Source organism: Sphaerodactylus townsendi, linkage group LG17 (genome assembly GCF_021028975.2).
Source record: "Sphaerodactylus townsendi isolate TG3544 linkage group LG17, MPM_Stown_v2.3, whole genome shotgun sequence".
NCBI lineage: Eukaryota > Metazoa > Chordata > Lepidosauria > Squamata > Sphaerodactylidae > Sphaerodactylus > Sphaerodactylus townsendi.
Genome location: NC_059441.1, coordinates 3,188,859 through 3,208,101, shown reverse-complemented (window position 1 = coordinate 3,208,101; position 19,243 = coordinate 3,188,859). Strand labels below are relative to the sequence as shown.

Here is a 19,243-nt window from a genome sequence, read left to right as displayed (position 1 = left end):
CAAAGATGGGGGCCCTGGTGGATTTCACCCTCAGGATAATTCATTCTTAAAAATTCTGCCTTGCCTGCCTTTGTGCTTAAACTCTGCAAATCACCTGTTCACATTGTCAGGTTGACGCAGCGGGAAATAATTATTTGATAGTTGTAGTCCACATAAAGAGGATGTCCAGGTTGGATTCAGTGTGAACAATTTTGTCGGCAGAATGCTTAACAAGGGTGTCACGGCCGTTGGCCAGAAGGTCTGTTCTGATCCTCCCTCCCATCTTAAGTGATGTATCTATTTCGGCACTACACAAATTGCCCTTTTTCTGTTCACATGTCACTGAGTTTTACCTAGACCGATTCTGTCATTGTTTCCATAGCAACTTGCAGTTCTGCAAATGTAAATGAGCTTGTCTGGGCCTTTTGTTCCTCTCAGAGACTAGTGATCTACATGCTTCCCCACCGTGTTATCTAAACAGCGGGATATATTTAAGCCAGATGTAGGTGACCTAACAAAATGCCCACCAAGAAGGTGGCCGATTGAAGCTTTCTTGTGATAGCCCTGCGTCCTTCTCCTCCATCTTTGGTGCTTAATGTTCTGTGATATCAAATGTGGCTCAATGGTTATTTGAGATCTGTGGCCCCAGTAACTTAACTGTTCTGACATCCCAGAAAAACTAGGCAGTCTTGAGCGGGCAGCAAAGTGCTTTTAGGCAGTCATTGAAGATACTCATTCCAAGGTTCATGAGCCGTCCTGTGGCACAGTAAACCACACCGTCATCTGGTTTCATATTGCACATCAAGGATACAAATGAGCCAAGTAGTCATTGGGCTTTTTGACAGAAAGAGATATTTAGTTCTGCTTAAGTTAGCGGAATTGTCTTCAAGTTCCGGTGGGGTGTATCTGTGATAGTTTGCTGCTGCAGCAGCCAGGGTGGCAGTTAATCCCGTAGCATTTTTAAGTCTTAACAAATTTATTGTGTGGTGTAAAGCCCCTGTGGTGCAGAATGGTAACTGCGATATTTCAGTCAAACCCCTGCTCACTACCTGAGTTCGATCCTGATAGAGGTCGGTTTCAGGTAACCAGTTCAAGGCTGAGTCAGCCTTCCATCCTTCTGAGGCTTAAGATGTCTACAAATTGTATCAAACCGCTTACATTGCAGTCTCAGCTCGCTGAAGTTAGTTGCAGTTGCAGTCTCATGCTTAGCTTTTCAAGTCCTCACAGCAATTAGGAGAAACTTGGCTACCGTCACCAATGTTAGAGGATGCTGGTCGGCTGATACTAATTCCTTGTTGGGAATTCTCTGGCCGTTTGTTAATTTGCTGCAAAAAAGGCATTGTCGTTCCTTTCAGGTGTGTGCATGTACGCTTGTCTGACTGATCCCACTCCGCTATCAACAACCTTTTCCAGGGGGCATCCATTGAAAATGCTGGGGGGAAGAATTAGGACTAATAAAAGGAAACACTTCTTCACGCAACTGTGTGATTGGTGTTTGGAATATGCTGCCACAGGAGGTGGTGCTGGCCACTCACCTGGATAGCTTTAAAAGGGGCTTGGACAGATTTATGGAGGAGAAGTCGATTTATGGCTCCCAATCTTGATCCTCCTTGATCTCAGATTGCAAGTGCCTTAGCAGACCAGGTGCTCGGGAGCAACAGCCGCAGAAGGCCATTGCTTTCACATCCTGCATGTGAGCTCCCCAAGGCACCTGGTGGGCCACTGCGAGTAGCAGAGAGCAGGACTAGATGGACTCTGGTCTGATCCAGCTGGCTTGTTCTTATGTTCTTATGTTCTTATGTTCATGTGCGCTCTGCCATGTAACTTAACAATCCCGGACCCTGACATGTTGGCTTTTCCAGGCTCACTTTGTAAGGCCCCCTGACCTGTTTCCTGCTGCCAGCTAGCTGTCTAGCGAGAAGGCCCGCATTTGGCAAAGTGGGCTCGTGGTTTGCAAAAACGTACATTGGCATTCATTCGCCTGTAAGGGGACCTACGTCATTTTATTTTAGCAAGGCAGGCTAATGACCTTTGCATTGAAGCGGCCCCTCCGGAACTGAAAAGAAGCCACTTTATGTTCACGCTGGCCATTGTTTTCCCTTTTTCGCCTTCATTCACAGTGCAGCAGAGACCAAGGGGTGACACTTTGATGGAACTGGCTATGAATGACTACGACTTTCATTCGGGAACGAAGATGCATTTGTTAGATATGGAGATCCAGGAGGCGTTCCTCTGTTTCATGGCCTCACTGCTGAAAGGCTACAGGTCCTACCTAAGGCCTATTACCCAGGCACCTTCTGAGACAGCGACAGATGCCAGCTCTCTCTTTGAACTACAAGGTAAAGGAGCAGAATCAGATGCTTGAATTGCCAAAGACTTAAGAATACAGGGGATGAAACTGTAAGGGATTGTCCTGAATCACCTGGCAAATGTGTCAAACTCGCGGCCCTCCAGATGTTATGGAGTACAGTTCCTATATCCCCTGCCAGCATCATGCTGGCAGGGGATTAAGGGGAACTGTACTCCATAGCATCTGGAGGGCTGCGAGTTTGACACCTGTGATGGAGGGTTCTTAGCCAGCTAAAACATCTCTCAGTTCCCGTGGAGCAGTGTGATCAGCTGCTGTATTGCAGGCCAGGCTCTGCTCGCAACTTGAGTTTGATCGCGATGGAAATTGGTGTCAGGTAACTGGCTCAAGGTTACTCAGCCATGCATCCTTCCAACGTCCGTCACCTGAGTATCCCGTTTGCTGGGCAAAGTGTAGATGACTGGGGAAAGCAATGGCAAACCATCCTGTAAACATTGCCTGCTTAGTAAACATTGTGATGTGACGTCACCTTGGTTTCAGGTAGCCAGCTCGACTGAGCCTTCCATCCCTCTAAGGCTGTGGTGGCGAACCTTTGGCACTCCAGATGTTATGGACTACAATTCCCATCAGCCCCTGCCAGCATGGCCAATTGTAGGGGCTGATGGGAATTGTAGTCCATAACATCTGGAGTGCCAAAGGTTCGCCACCACTGCTCTAAGGTCAGTAAAATGAGTATTCAGCTTGCTGGGGATAAAGCGCAGGTGATCGGGAAAGGCAATGGCAAACATCCTATAAACGTCGTCTACCTAGTAAATATAGGAGCCGCGTGGGGTAGTGTTTAAGCATTGCCACTCACACGGTCAGGAGTTCGAGACCCCTGTGGGTCAGATATCCTGGCAGCTGGCTCATGGTCAACTCAGCCATCCATCCATTCCTTGGTCAGTAAATGAGTACCTAGCACACAGCTAGGGGGTAAAGCATAGCCGGGGAAATCAATGGCAAACTACCCCACAAAAGAGGCTTGCCTATTAAATCACTGCTCGCAGTGGTACCCCAGGGTCGGGCACGACTGAAGGGGAAACTTTACCTTTACTTTACCTAGTAAATGCCGTGATGTGGCGACGGGGGATCTGGTGCATGCCCAGGGGATTACGTTTCCCTTTAGAGGAGCAGCAGTGGCGTGGGAGGTTAAGAGCTCGTGTATCTAATCTGGAGGAACCGGGTTTGATTCCCTGCTCTGCCGCCTGAGCTGTGGAGGCTTATCTGGGGAATTCGGATTAGCCTGGGCACTCCCACACACGCCAGCTGGGTGACCTTGGGCTAGTCACAGCTTCTCGGAGCTCTCTCAGCCCCACCTACCTCCCAGGGTGTTTGTTGTGAGGTGGGAAGGGCAAGGAGATTGTAAACCCCTTTGAGTCTCCTGCAGGAGAGAAGGGGGATATAAATCCAAACTCCTCCTCCTCCTCCTCCTCCTCCTCTTCTTCTTCTTCTTCTTCTTCTTCGTTTCATCTGAGCACAGCTCTCCAAATTTGCTTCAAATTTTGCTTTAGGCCAACATTTTGCATCACATTTAGTTTTAGAGCATTTTGTTAAAATACATTTGAGCTTCTGGTGTGTTTGTGAGTGTCGAGCTGCTGTTAATTCAGGAAGGAACTTTGAAATGAAATGAAATCAAACCTGGCCAGTCTAGATTTTAAATCTGCATTGAAAAATCCTTTAAACTAAGGCTGGCACGTTTTGCTACAATTTAATTGACTGCTGCATCTGACATGGTGGTGTGATTAATAGGTGTCAAACTCACGGCCCTCCAGATGTTATGGACTACAGTTCCCATCATCCCTTGCCAGCATGGCTGATTGCTCATGCTGGCAGGGGATGATGGGAATTGCAGTCCATAACATCTGGAGGGCCACGAGTTTGACATCTGTGTCTGAAGACCCAAGTTTGAATTCCCATTCTGCTGTGGAAGCTGGTTGGATGGCCTCTGACCTAACCTACCTCAAAGGGTTGTTGTGAACATAAAATGGGGCAGAGAAGAAAGATGTCAGATGCTTTGCGTCCCCCTCGGGGGAGGAGAGAAAAGGATATAAATGAAGTAAATAAATAAATCACAGTAATAATTAGTGATGTTTTTGATCTGGGGAGGGATGGGGTGTCTCCCAGATCTGGAGGGGGCTGTGTCAGGTCTGGGAATAGACTGCCATCCTAAAAGTCTGTCTCTAAAGAGCCGCTGCAATAGCTTATCAGCAGAGGCTTGGGACTGGGGAAATGGGATGGCTCCCTTTGTCCCAGGGGGAGAGGAATTCCAGTGACTGGATAGGGGCTAGGACAGTGGTGGCGAACCTTTGGCACTCCAGATGTTATGGACTACAATTCCCATCAGCCCCTGCCAATTGGCCATGCTGGCAGGGGCTGATGGGAATTGTAGTCCATAACATCTGGAGTGCCAAAGCTTCGCCGCCACGGGTTAGATATAGGTGTTGAACTCCGCTGCCCTCTGTTATGGATTACAGCCTTTATCATCCCCGCCAGCATGATGATGCTGGCAGGGGATGATGGGAACTGTAGTCCATAATATCTGGAGGGCCGTGAGTTTGACACCTGTGGGCTAGGAGAAGGCACTTGGTGACTTTTCAGGCCATCTGTGTTTACCAGTGGGGAGAGGAGATCCAGGAGCCATGTGCGGGGGACGGGGGCGGGCGGGCTCCTGGCTACTCTCTGCAGGGTGCGAACAAGAGAGCTGGTGGCTGGGAGAACCCCCTCTCCTGATTTGGAGGCCCTTGTAAGTTCTTTGACTTCCTGGCCAAGTGTGTTGACGATCGCAATACTTTCTTAACAGGATTCTTAAAAAGTCGCGATCGTTCGCATCAGAAGTTTTACACCATGATGACGAAGACGCAAATGTTCATTCGCTTCATTGAAGAGTGCTCCTTTGTCAGTGATAAAGACACAAGCCTGGCGTTTTTCGATGACTGCGTAAACAAAGTGAGTGTGTTGGAAATATTGATTCATCGCCAACAATACGTGCAATCAAGATGCAGTGCAATGTAACTGTTCAGGCAGGGCTGCGCAGATTTTTTGTAGCTCTTCTGGACTGTAGGAACCTGCCCTCTCCAGTTTCAATAGCCCTGCATTCAGTCAGGAACTACTGCGTAGCTTCACTGGTTGATATGGTCACAAATACAATTTAGGTGAGTGAGTGAGTGAGTGAGTGAGTGAGTGAGTGAGTGAGTGAGTGAGTGAGTGAGTGAGTGAATGAATTAATTAAGTAAGTAAGTAAGTAAGTAAGTAAGTAAGTAAGTAAGTATACTTGTATACCGCCCTCCCCCAGAGGGTTCAGGGCGGTGAACAACAAGATAAACAGGATACACAGATAGAGCACAGATAAAATCAATAAATACTGTACCACTAATAATAATTATAGCCTCTATATTCATTAAACCAAACCCCCCCTTAAAATGCAGCTTCCCAAATACCAGCACTTCTAAACACTGCTTACCTACCATCAAACTCTCTAAAAGAGGGGAGGGGGGCGGTAGAGTCCCCTGATGCTAAGGGTGGGGGCATCAGCTGCCAGCTTCCCCAAAGCGTCTGTGGAACAGCGCCTCAGTCTTGCAGGCCCCTGCGGAACTCTCATGGAGATCTCCGCAGGGCCCGCATTGGGCTGGAGGGAGCTGCTCACCAGGCAGGCCAGAGCTGTAAAGCTCTGGCCCGGTGGAGGCCCTCCACATTGAGTGGCCAGGGATCACCAGCAAATTGATTAGGAACATATGGGGCAAGACGGTCCCAAGAGGTACCGGAGGCCCCAGGTCAGCTGCTATCTTGAAGGTTAACACCAACACCTTGAAAATGATTCGGAATTCAACCGTGCAACCAGTGCAGACAGCGTAACACAGTAAGATAGGTTTCAGCGGCACTCTGTGAGCAAAGCCGAGTCACGCGATCGACCAGTTTTAATTCTTGAATCAGATGCAAGGGAAGGCCTGCGTAGAGCGAGTTGCAGTAGTCTAACCTGGAGGTGACCGTTGCATGGATCACAGTAGCTAGGTCCGCTTGGGAGAGGAAGGGGGCCAGCCGCCGGGTTTGACGAAGATGGAAAAACGCAACCGTGTTACATGGGCCCCCTGGGTCTCCATTGAAAGAGACGTAATCCAGGACCCTCTGTGGCCGTTATAACGGAGGAGGCCGGTGCCAATGTCAATTACTTACCTTCAAGGAAATGTCTTAGGACAAGTTCTCCAAACCATCCTCTTCTTCGCCTACTTGTCAAAAGAAGAAACAAGTCACTTTGTCCTGAAGTGGGCCAGAAGGAAGCCCCTTCCCTGTGCCTCACTGAGGCTATGCAGGCAGGAGAATCCAAGCTGCAGGTGTCGTTCTTAAGCCTCAAACTCACAGTCCAGACCTTAAGGTGGCTTTTATTGATCATGTTCAGTTCTATGCTCCATTAACAAAAGTTTCCCAATTGAAGATGGCCTGGATTGATAGGATCTTGAAAAGAGATGAGATCTTTTCAAAGAATGTTTATTTATTTATTTATTAGTTCCACTTTTATACCGCCCTCCCCCAAAGGGCTCAGGGTGGTTTACATCACAATAAAAAGCGGATAACAAAATGAAATACTAAAATTCATATCAGTTAAAAGCAGTGCTCCTAATTCATAATCAGTTAAAACAGATGGCGTTCAGCCATTAACTCCTCAACTCCCCTGAGCGGGGAACAGCGGATCTTAGTTGTTAATGGGCACCTATCAGCAGCCAGCCTCCCCAAAGGCCCGGCGGAATAACTCAGTCTTACAGGCCCTGCGGAACTCATGTAGGTCCCGCAGGGCCCAGACAGTTGGAGGAAGAGCATTCCACCAGGCAGGCCAGGTCGCAGTGTGCCCTGGTCTGGTGGAGGCCAGTCAGCATCATAGAGAAGCCTTGACTTAGTAAATTACCCCCCGCCGAAAGAGACCGACGCGGGACAATAATATGTGGGAATGTTGAGTTTGGTTGTTGTGGGTTTCCCGGGCTGTGTGGCTGTGGTCTGGTAGACCTTGTTCCTAACGTATTGTCGAAGGCTTTCTTGTGTGTAACAGTGTGTAACAGGCTTCCCTCTGTGATACACCTCTGAAGATGCCAGCCACAGATGCAGGCGAAATGTTCGGAACAAGATCCACCAGACCACGACCACACAGCCGAGAAAACCCACAACAACCAGTTGAATCCAGCCGTGAAAACCTTCAACAAAGCTGAGTTTGTTCATCTGTTTATAGTCATTTCTTGAAGTAAGAATTTATTTATGCGGAGCAGGTCTGTAGAGCCAACAGCTTGGCTAAATATTTTGACAGAGCGGAACCCTGCCTCTGCAGTGTGCAAAATGAAGTTTCAGGAGCTATGAGTGACTGAAAAATATCATCTATGTGGCTAAACAATATGATATTATTTGCAGGATAATTATTCAAGTGAGTAAGAATCCATGGTGCTGTTACTGCATACCTGTGTAACATGTTGAATTTATGTTCAGATAAACTGTTGTTAGGTGTTTTTCATCTTAATTTTTAGGTTTCCAAAAAGGCCTGTGTTAAGAATGGCATAGTGCTGTGGTGGCGAACCTATGGCACTCCAGATGTTCATGGACTACAATTCCTCCCCCCTGTATTTTTCTCTCCCATTTGAACGGGGCCACTTGGCACACTACTTGTATTGCTTAATAAACCCTGTTCAAAGGAGAGACATAATGCTCGCCAGGTTTAACGTTACGCCTTCTGCCTTGTTACATGGCAGATTTAATAAGCAAGAAAAGGCTAAAAGATTGTGCCCATGTAACGACGGCTCAGTTGAATCTCTGGCCCACCAATTACTTCACTGTCTTAGATTCACGGAAATCAGATCCAAGTATGTGAATCTTACTCCTTTACATTTACCCGATCTCCCCGATTTAATTAGATTACACTACTTGTTGGACAACCTTGATCCTTCTCTCTGTATGATAGTGGCATTCTCCTGGAAATTACTAAACGCCAGTAGAATTCCCTCGACCTAACATGTATTTTGTATTGTATATGCTTTTTAATCTGTTTTTTATTATTGTTGTACTGCTGTCTATGCCAATAAAGGCTTGCTTCTGAGTACAATTCCCATCAGCCCTTGCCAGCATGGCCAATTGGGTTATGCCCAGTCCATGAACATCTGGAGTGCCATAGGTTCGCCACCACGCAATGGGACATTGATTACGTGTTGTATTTTTGATACCATTTTTGCTTCTGTGTACACACATTCCATCTAAATCCATGCAGTGCCAGATATGTAATTCTACTCGCTTATCCACTGCATTCAGGTAGATACGGATAGGACTGGCGACGTACGGCTTATAGAACTGGACGAGTCCTACAGAAGTGAGCATACTGTGTTCATAACTCCTCCAGAGATTCCTCATCTTCCCAATGGAGAAGAGCTTCCTTCTCAGTACAGGTATGGCTTGGAACACAAGAACTTTAGCCAGACGATATTCTTTAGTTGTGTTTGTTTCGGAATTTTTCCTAGGCTGTCATAATGGAAGCTCTAACGCACAGGTGTCAAACTCGCAGCCCTCCAGAACTGTAGTCCATAACATCTGGTGGGCCATGAGTTTGACACCTATGCTCTAACTAAATTGGTTTTGTAGATCATCATCTTATGCAGTTAGGGAGCTTCGGGCTATATGGTCAAGCTTAGATTCTCCTGACATTTCGCCTGCGTCTGTGGCTGGCATCTTCAGAGGAGCCACAGATCCTCTGACTACCATCAGATCCTCTGAAGATCACCAGCCGCAGATGCAGGTGAAAGGTCAGGAGAAAATGCTACTGGAACACAGCCATATGGCCCGGAAACCACACAACAGCCCAGTGATTCCGGCCATGAAAACCTTCGACAATACGTTGCAATTAACTTTATATCATGCTTCTGTTCTGGCCAGAAGGAAATGGGAAATCGTAGATTCTAGCTCTTTAGTTTTCAAAGCATGTATTTTCTGTTAAAAATGGGCAGGTGTGGGGAGCAAGCCCTAACTTGGATAGCCCCAGGCTGGCCTGGCCTCATCAGATCTCAGAAGCAAAGCAAGGTTTGTCCTGCTTAGTGCTCGGATGAGCCGACCTTCGAGGAACATCAGGGTCATGACGTGGAGGCAGGCAATGCCCGACCACCTCTCAAACATCTCTTGTCTTAAAAATCTAATGGGGATGCCATAAGTCACCTGTGACTTGACAGTACGAAGGGGGAGAGCAAGCTTAAGTAGGTCCACTCAGAGGTAAGCCCTGCTTTCTTCAATCGGACTTTCTCCCAGGAAAGAGGATTTAGGACAGGGGTGGGCAGTTGTTTTTTCCATGGGGCCACATAAGAAACAGAAAATATTGTGGAGGGCCGGGCCAAAAGGCAGGGGGGCCAGTCAGGGTCATCCGGCGGGCCAGATGTGGCCCGCGGGCCGTATAATGCCCAAGTCTGATTTAGGATTTAGCCCTAGTTACATCATTCCACAAATAGGGTATTTCTGGTGGAGGAAAAAAAAGTGTCCTGCCCCTTTAATAAAGGCTCATGGGAATGTTACTTACCCCCATGGCATGAAAAGCTTCACCTGCCCATATTCAGCCTCTTTCGATTTTTTTCTTCTTGCCTATTGGCAGTGCTGGCCCCAAACTCTTTGCCTGGGCCCTGCCGTGCCTCCAAGAAAGCCGAGAGGTGGGCATTATCCAAGAGCCCACAGAGCAGTCAGCTTGTGCGAGTGAGCCAATTCAAGTTGTCATTTTTGAACCTCTGTTATTTTAGCCCCGCACCAGGGGTTTTTTTACAGCTTGAAATGAACTCTTGCCTGCTTCTGCACCGTCTGGCCTTGCAGAATTGCACTCATTCACTCAGATAAGCGGCTTTCAAGGAAAATGGGAGGCGAGAGTGTGTTTGCAGACTGGGTGCCTGTATTGAATCCAAGCGCATGTCTGTGTGTCTTGCCCTTCAGGTACTCATGAGCTCCCCCACCCAGGAGGCCTTCTTGGCCTTTTCAGCAGAGGCAGGGTTTGAGTCTTTCTCCTTCCGTTCAAAATAATAGAGTGGCCTTTTCAGGGGAGGGAATTCTGTGTACGCACCAGAGCTCCCCAAGCAACGACAGAGTGCAAGATCGTTGTGCTTGCCCTTAATAGTCGTGCATTTACTTTAATTATAGCCCACCTTTTTCACTGAGGCTCAAGGCTAACAGTACACCTCCCCATACACATGTAACACCATCGTCTCTGGTAACTCTTCTTGAAACATTTAAGGACAGATTTATGGAGGAGAAGTCGATCTATGGCTACCAATCTTGATCCTCCTTGATCTCAGATTGCAAATGCCTTAGCAGACCAGGTGCTCAGGAGCAGCAGCAGCAGCAGGCCATTGCTTTCACCTCCTGCACGTGAGCTCCCAAAGGCACCTGGTGGGCCACTGCGAGTAGCAGAGTGCTGGACTAGATGGACTCTGGTCTGATCCAGCAGGCTAGTTCTTATGTTCTTAAACATAACCCTCGTGAAGTGATAAATGTCCTTTCTCTTGTTTCTCAGGTTGCCCTAAACCTATTAGCATCCAACAGCTAGAATAAAACGAGACTTGATTAATTTGGGAATTATATGTGTCAAGCAACATTATTACCATTGAATTTCTTTAGCCTTCCTGAAAATCCATTTTTAAACCGGCACTCTAATTTTCTCTTTTAAATGAATTTACAGTGTCAATATTGATTTTTCGCAGGCTCCGGCTCCTGCTTTGTTCATTAGAGGCTAAATAAGCATTATACAAGTTTCTTGAGCAAAATGCAATCAATACTAATGAAGCCGTCAATCTGAGCGAATGGGATACTTCTAAAAAGGTCCATTTGTCAAACGCGGAAAGTTAAGTAACTGCGTAGATTCCAGGTCAGCAGACAGATTTCTTGAAGGTCATATTGAGGAGAGGGCTGATTAGCCCCAGTGATCTGTTGTCGCTGTGTACAGCATATCAGCAGTTGGACTCCCGCATATGGGACCACCTCTCCCCATATTGCCCCATTAGGCCCCTCCGTTCATATAATTCCCAAATTAATAATGTCTCATTTTATCCTAGCTGGCAGGGGCTGATGGGAATTGTAGACCATGAACAGATGTAGAACCACAGGTTGCAGACCCCTGATCTACAGTAAATTAAATAGTTCTCTTTTTTTCTCCTTTTCAGCTATAGTGGGTTTCCTGTGCTGAGGCAAGACTTGTTTGAGCGGCCTGCGGGACTCCTGACAACAAGGAAGAGCAGAATGCCCTCCAAAGCCAGCAATCCCAACAGCCCCCTGCCCATGTTCAGGAGAACAAAGCAGGTACTCAACAGCTGCGCAACACACTTTGTTGGCCAGAGTGCTGTGTTTTGAATTCATCTTGTGTTCCCAGAGTGCTAGATAGCAAGACTTTATTGGCATAGAATGTTCCCAGAGTGGCCCCTGTTGTGAAAAGCGGTTCGGTCGTGTCTTTGTCCATTTGGAAGAGTTGACAAAAAATGGCATACATTTTTGGTGTCTTCCCAGCTGCATCCGTGTGTCTCTTAATATTGTGCTAGTGTTGCACTGCAGTGATCGGTTAGGTCATGGTACAGTGGTCACTTTAACTTTGATAAGCCTTTATTGGCATAAAAGGTACCATGGTTAATAATTTGGACTCTAGATGTGAATCAGAAATCTTTATTTAACTGTCAGCAGAGACTCCAATGGCAAGAGCAGCAGTGGCATAGTGGTTAAGAGCAGGTGCACTCTAATCTGGAGAACCGGGTTTGATTCCCTGCTCTGCCGCTTGAGCTGAGGAGGCTTATCTGGGGAATTCAGATTAGCCTGTGCACTCCCACACACGCCAGCTGGGTGACCTTGGGCTAGTCACAGTTCTTCGGAGCTCTCTCAACTCCACCTACCTCACAGAGTGTTTATTGTGGGGTGGGGGGAGGGCAAGGAGATTGTAAGCCCTTTGAGTCTCCTACAGGAGAGAAAGGGGGGGATATAAATCCAAACTATCATCATCCCCTCCTCCTCCTCCTCCTCCTCCTCCTCCTCCTCCTTCTTCTTCAAGAAGGCAGATCTAAGGCTCCTCCCACCTTCTCACAAATTAGTAGAACTGCAAAGTTTGAAAAGCTTTGTTACGGAGTTCAGAATGTTCCAAGGACAGCGATAGTCTTCAGCTGGGAACCTCCATCTTCCCCCCTTCTGGAGACCCCTGGCGAGGTCGCCTACTTGCTAGGTTTCCAAGTACAGTGATCAAGAACAGCAGGCCCATTGATATAAGACAGCTAAACATATGAAAAGATGCTTTCCCCTCTGCCCAGGTGTGGCCTCGGGCCCTGACTAGTGTGGTGCCATTGAGGGCGGGAGCCATACCTGCCAAGATCATACACAACCAGATTCTCGAGTGCAGACAATCCAAGTCAGTTGCAGACAATCACTGTATTGCACTAATAGCTGTCTGGATGCAACCCTCTGTCCCGACTCTGCTGTCTGAACTTGAAATGTTTGGCAAGGTTCAGCTATATTTATTTGATTACCTCAATTATAGCCCAGCTTTGACACTAAGGATGCTGGTCTGTGACCATGGTAAATATTGATTGATAGATTGATTGATTGGTTGGCTGATGGATTGATTGATTCTGTCCGGGCTCAATCAAGTGTTAGCGCCATTGAGAGGTTCTATTACTCCACGGGTAACCAATATATTCCCCCAGCTCTGCAAGTCTTCCAAGCGAAGGTGAGAGCACAGCTACTCTATGGAGCTCCTATTTGGCTAATTCCGAATAACAGCATTATTAAATCATTCCACTCCAAATTCTTGCACAAATTATTTGGCGTGCCAAACTGCGTCCCGTACGCAGTCTTATGTTTAGAATCTGGCCAATATTCTACAGAGGCCACTATTTGGCTAATCATTATAAAATTCTGGTTAAATATTCACTACCGAAGCTCCAGAAACTCATTGATCCAACTTACCTTGAGCGAACTCCACCATTCAAAATGGTGCACAATAGTTACAGCAAAGATCGGGGAACTGGGTTATGACAGTGACGCCTTCAATATGCTAACCTTGACTGAAACTTTTTTTGCCCCTTCACATTAAAGTATTATAGAGGCTGCTAGCAAATGGACTATCAACAACTGCAGAGCTTCTTAAATCTTGTTCACCAACAACATGTCAATTCCTTTCACGCAGGGATACCCAGCCTATTATATTACAGCTACCACAAATCCCATACACAGGAGAATTTATATCATGGTAATTTTTTTATACTCAGATACAGGACTACACTTCAGCCTTCGCCAGCATGGCCAATTGGCCATGCTGACAGGGGCTGGTGGGAATTGTAGTCCATAACATCTGAGTGCCAAAGGTTCGCCACCACTGGCCTATATGCTGGCTAGATTTAACATCGTGCCATCTCCGCTACATAGAGGAAGACTAAAGGTCTTCCAAGCGATAAGAGGTTCTGTACCTGTAGCATAGGACAGCTGGATTCCATCCCACACATTCTCCTGAACTGCTTATTATACCAAGAACTCCGATCCAGCCTGTTATCCCAAGCTGTAGACTCTATGATTGATTATACTGAATCAGATAAAGTAGTCACTCTTTTAAATTGTCAGGATTTTCATTGTTGCCTTATAGTGGCAAAGTTTTTGCCGTAGTTTGTAAACTGAATGTGCGGACAAACGCGGAAGTTTTTTTTTTTACCATTCAATTTTTTTTAACTGGAACTGTATTTTTTATACTATCGTGTATATGCCAATAAAGGCTTATTGAATTGAATTGAATTGATTGATTCTTCACTGGGGCTCAGGACAGATCAGAGAATTAAAAAAAAAAACACCCTCACAACTGATTCCACATATCTGGTCTGGGCTAGTGTTTCTCCAGCAGCCACCCTGCATGCTGGATAGCAAACTGCTTCTGAAACGCAGGAAATATCTAGAGCAAGTTACATTCCAGCAGTTGTGGAAAGGGAGATGCTGATCTTGAAAGCAGTTCTTTCAGTCCTGGTTTTAATGAAGAGTTAACATTTGGAATATTCATGTCACGCAATTTTAATGCCCAAGATGGGTAACGTTTGGGGCATATTCGCATAGTAGCAGTTCTTTGCGAAGAAGAGAACTGATTAAATTTGTAGCCTTGTAGCACGCCCCAATATGTCTAATGTTTTATACGAGCTTTGCAGAAATAATTATTCCAGCCTTCAAATGCTCTGGGGGGCCTCTGCTTCTCAATAACATGTACTTAGGATGAGTGCCTGGACTGAATTCTTAAGAGGATTTCGGATTCCCTAGAGACTCCCTGCCATAATTGAATCTCATATTTCCTTTTCCTTTCCTTTTCTTCCATTATTCACAGTACTCGTTGCCCAGAATTTCTAGTAGGCAGAATTGGCCCATCATAGCTGAGCCCTTTTTAAATGCTATGTTGTCTTCAGTAGTTTGTATGCCTTTTATATTTGCTTTACTGTGTAACTTTTCTCTCTGCTGTCGTTCTAAACAGCCCACTCCTGTTTCTCAGACGTTTTTGTTAGGACAGGGGTCTGCAACCTTCGGCTCTCCAGATGTTCATGGACTACAATTCCCATCAGCCCCTGCCAGCATGGCCAATTGGCACTTTAATATGCAACTTATCCCTGAAATCAGCCTCCATCCCTAAAGACTGGAAGATGGCCAATGTCACACCAGTCTTTAAGAAAGGATCTAGGGGGGACCCGGGAAATTACAGGCTAGTCAGTTTGACATCTGTTCCTGGTAAATTAGTAGAATCTATCATTAAAGATAAAATTGTAAAACATGTAGAAAAGCAAGACCTGCTGAGGAAGAGTCAGCATGGCTTTAGCAGAGGCAAGTCCTGTCTTAGCTAAACTTACTAGAGTTCTTTGGGCAGGCATGTGGATAAGGGGAACCAGTGGACATTGTCTACTTGGATTTCCAAAAGACTTTGACAAAGTTCCTCACCAGAGACTACTGAGAAAACTCAGCAATGAAGGAATAAGAGGGGAAGTCCTCCTATGGATTAAAAACTGGTTGAGAAACAGGGTGGGTGTAAATGGGAAATTCTCGCAATGGAGAGATGTAAGGAGTGGTGTCCCCTAAGGATCTGTTTTGGGGACCACAGTGCCCTTTAACCTATTCATAAATGACTGGGAAGTAGGGGTGAGTAGCATGGTGGCCAAGTTTGCATCGATACCAAATTATGTAGCGTATGAACCAAGAAGGATTGCTAAGAGCTCCAAGCGGACTTTCGATAAATTCAGGGTGAGTTGGGCTAAGAAATGGCAATGCAGTTCAATGTAGCAAAATGTAAAGTGATGCACATAGCAAAAAATCCAAAACTTCACATAAGACGCCAAGCAGGTGGGTCAGTGCTATCAGTCAAGCAGACCAGGAAGGCCTTAGTTGATAATTCCATGGAATGTCAACTCAGTGCATGGCAGCTGTGAAAAAGGCAAACTCTATGCTGGGGATGATTAGGAAAGGAATTGATAATAAAACTGCAAGGATTGTCATGCCCTTATATATAGTCAGTGGTAATGTCAGCATTCTGGAGTAATTCGTGTCAGTTCTGGTCGCCCATCTCAAAAGGATATCGAAGAGATAGAAAAAGTGCAGAGAAGGGCAACGAGGATGATTGAGGGACTGGAGCACCTTCCTTATGAGGAGAGGCTGCAGCGTTTGGGACTCTTTAGTTTGGAGAGGAGACGTCTGAGGGGGGGATTTGATTGAAGTCAATTGGCCATGCTGGCAGGGGCTGATGGGATTTGTAGTCCACGAACATCTGGAGAGCCGCAGGTTGCAGACCCCTGTCCTAGCTTCATTTGGTCTCCATTGTTAGCACAACTTGGCACGTGGAAGTCTTTTGATTTGCCTTGAATTAATGAAAAATCTTTTCAGTGCTTGCTGGCCGTGCAGCAAACCTAATGATCTATTGATTCTGGCCGTTACTTTCTGCAGAGCAGATCTTGTTCAATATTTGGATAACGGCACCTGAATTTTTATTTCTCTGTTTGTCATGTGGTTTAAGCAGCCATTTAAAGAGCTTATTTTTCTCCCCTAATGGATTTCACGTTCCGCTGCATCTCTGATGAATATTTATGTTCCATATTGGCAGTTCTGGCTTCACCTTTAGCATTCTTTTCCCCGACATAATAGCTTCATGCCAGAACCGGCACTTTAAAACGAGGCTGTTATTCTGTATCTCCCCACCAGAACTAGTGGCATGTTAGGTCTCGAACCTGAAGCCAATAAATAGACTCTGTGTTGTTGATCAGTAGCGTTTATTGAATAAGCGTCAGAGTCCCAAAGCTTGGCAAAGCCAGTTCTGACAGACTTGGCTTTTGCCATTCCCTTTATTTATTCCCAAAGATCTCCCCTCCCAAATTCCCAAGAAAAAGTGAAAAACAGTCCAAGGTCGGCAGCAACTAGTAAGAGAGAACCACCTGGCTTCCTGTCCCCACAAGATAATAGACACAGCTCCGTTTCCCATGGGACCAGGGCATCAGGGGAAAGCCTAGTTAGCTACGAAGCGTGTGAAGCCATAAAGCAAAGATCAAGGAAAGAATGTCCCAGATGGGAGTGGTAACCTATAGCAGGCTGGTTACATATATCTTTCAGCAGCAGTGTTTTGTAGCGTTAAGCAGTTAAAGTGAGGTAGGAGTGCATCTCAGTCACCTTGATACAATCCCCCTGACAGGCATCGGTTTTTTGAGACAGGACACGCATGCAACAGTGGAATTCATCGGAGCTATCAGAGCTGGCGGCCTGAGTCGGGCAGACAAAAGGCTGGACAAGCTGAGGGAAGCAAATCAGGGCAAATGCAATGCTGAGTGCGCAGACAGTTCAGCTGATCGACTAAGGAGTGAGGGTGGGCAGTCTGAGAATAGATTTTTTTGGAATTTTTTCTTTGCTTTAAGAAAAGAGTTGCTCAGCCCTAGAAGGCACGTCAGATTCTGAGGCTTCACAGCGCCGGGCGGACACTTCCTTGCTGCTTTTGGTATTTGGAAACTAATGAGTCAATAGCTGCACTACCAGCCAGCTGTAACAGAGGTACCCAAGTGCAATGGAGAGTAGGTGTAGAGGAACGTTATTTCGGCCAACCTATTAGGTTGCCTTCACTGGGATGACCCAGACTAGCCCAATCTCAGGGGCTAAGCAGGGTAAGCTCTGGCTAGTACTTGGACGGGAGACCACAAAAGAAGTCCAAGGTTGCTCCGCAGGGGCAGCCAACGGCAAACAAATAAGACCTACCCCGAAAATAAGCCCTAGCATGACTTTTCAGCATTTTTGGAGGATGCTTGAAATATAAGCCCTACTCCAAAAATAAGCCCTAGTTACGTGGATTCCCATGCAGCTCTTGGTCAATGCGGGGAAAAAATAAGACATCCCCTGAAAATAAGCCCTAACGCATCTTTTGGAGCAAACATTAATATAAGACCGTGTCTTATTTTCGGGGAAACACGGTATCTTGTCTTGAAAACCTCAAGTTGGCTGCAACTTGAAGGCACTTTCCACCATCACATTAGAGAGAGGAAAGCCCATCATGAGTTTTCAGGATTGACTCAATAAAGGACTCCCCGGCCCTCAGTTTGCATCACCTGAGCAAGGATGTTGATGGAAAGACGTTTTCAAGGTCATTAATTCATAAGATCCTCATAAGTCGGAAGCAACTTGATGGCACATAACACAAACCTCGTTTTAAAGCTCTTGCGTGTGTCATTGACGGGAGAGCTCCCCTTCTGATTTTTTGTACACCCTTCCTTTTGGGGGAGGGCCCCCAGATGGTTTCAAAGCATCCTCTGCTAATTGGTGTATGCAATCCCATGGTAATCGGTGTAATGCAAACAGAGTTCTGCCACATTACATCTAGGGTTGGCCTGGGCCGCTGGGCTTGATTATTAGTATTAAGCCTAAGACCTAGTTATGGGGAAGCAGTGTAGGTAACCCTGTTAAGAAGGCTAAACCCTGACTGGATTTTCATGTAAAGAATTAAAGCACTTATCCTTACCTGGGAGTAAGCTCGGGTTGCTGGCAATAGGGCTTGCTTCTGAGTAAATCCTCCTAGGTCGGATACACCTGTTCAAAGAGTTGCACGTTGCCTAAAAGCAAAGCCACCGACTACCACCACAAGCTTACTCCCCGAAAGTAACGCGATGCCTCGAGCAAACCGCTTTTTCTAAAGTAAACCTCAGTATTCGTGTTAAATGGCTGCGGTTAACTTTATGATAAATAAGTGGGTTTTGGGTTGCAGTTTGGGCACTCGGTCTCAAAAAGGTTCGCCATCACTGCTCTAAAGTGTATTCATTTCATTGCCTCGGTGCAGGAAATCAAGTCAGCCCATAAGATCGCCAAGAGGTACTCCTCCATTCCTCAGATGTGGTCCAGGTGCCTGCTACGCCACTGCTACGGCCTGTGGTTTATCTGCCTTCCTGCGTACGTCAAGGTGTGCCATTCCAAAGTGAGAGCTCTGAGGACTGCCTGACTTAATGCGTTGAGAAAAAATGCACGCCAAAAAGATCGATCCTGATTGAGGTAAGACTGCTAAGGATCGCTGGGTGTTGGTGCCTTTTCGGTACCGTGTGTAAGCCTCCTCCTCCGCGGAACCACTGCTAAGCCTGGTGTCATTTTTCTCCCCTCTTCAGGTGATGCTATCGGGTGTTAATGTAGCTCTGTGGACAATATGGCTAACCGGGTGCTTTAACGCAGAGGATCCTTTGAGAAATGAAAAGTCGCTGCTGACTCCAAAGCGCCATTACGTATGGATACTATAACAAGGTAACTACTGGTTCTGAGGGTAAGGAGCTGTGTGATCTGGGCTGGTATGCTTAGTGAACAGCATATGAAATACAGTGTGGGTAATTGTTAGAAAGCCTTCGGTTTTGATCTCAGAGAAGCAGAATCATAGAATCATAGAGTTGGAAGAGACCCCAAGGGCCATCAAGTCCAACCCCC

General features: G+C 46.4%; 1 protein-coding gene across 1 annotated transcript in view; it reads left to right on the top strand.

Moving 5' to 3' along the window:
* The window catches only part of DENND4A (DENN domain containing 4A), a 61,261-nt gene that overhangs the window by 11,327 nt on the left and 30,691 nt on the right, over positions 1–19,243 (top strand). Inside the window, 7 exon segments of the mRNA XM_048482082.1 lie at positions 2,100–2,318; positions 5,127–5,272; positions 8,606–8,739; positions 11,479–11,614; positions 18,615–18,769; positions 18,771–18,863; positions 18,934–19,066. Coding sequence (XP_048338039.1) covers positions 2,100–2,318; positions 5,127–5,272; positions 8,606–8,739; positions 11,479–11,614; positions 18,615–18,769; positions 18,771–18,863; positions 18,934–19,066 — 1,016 coding nt within the window.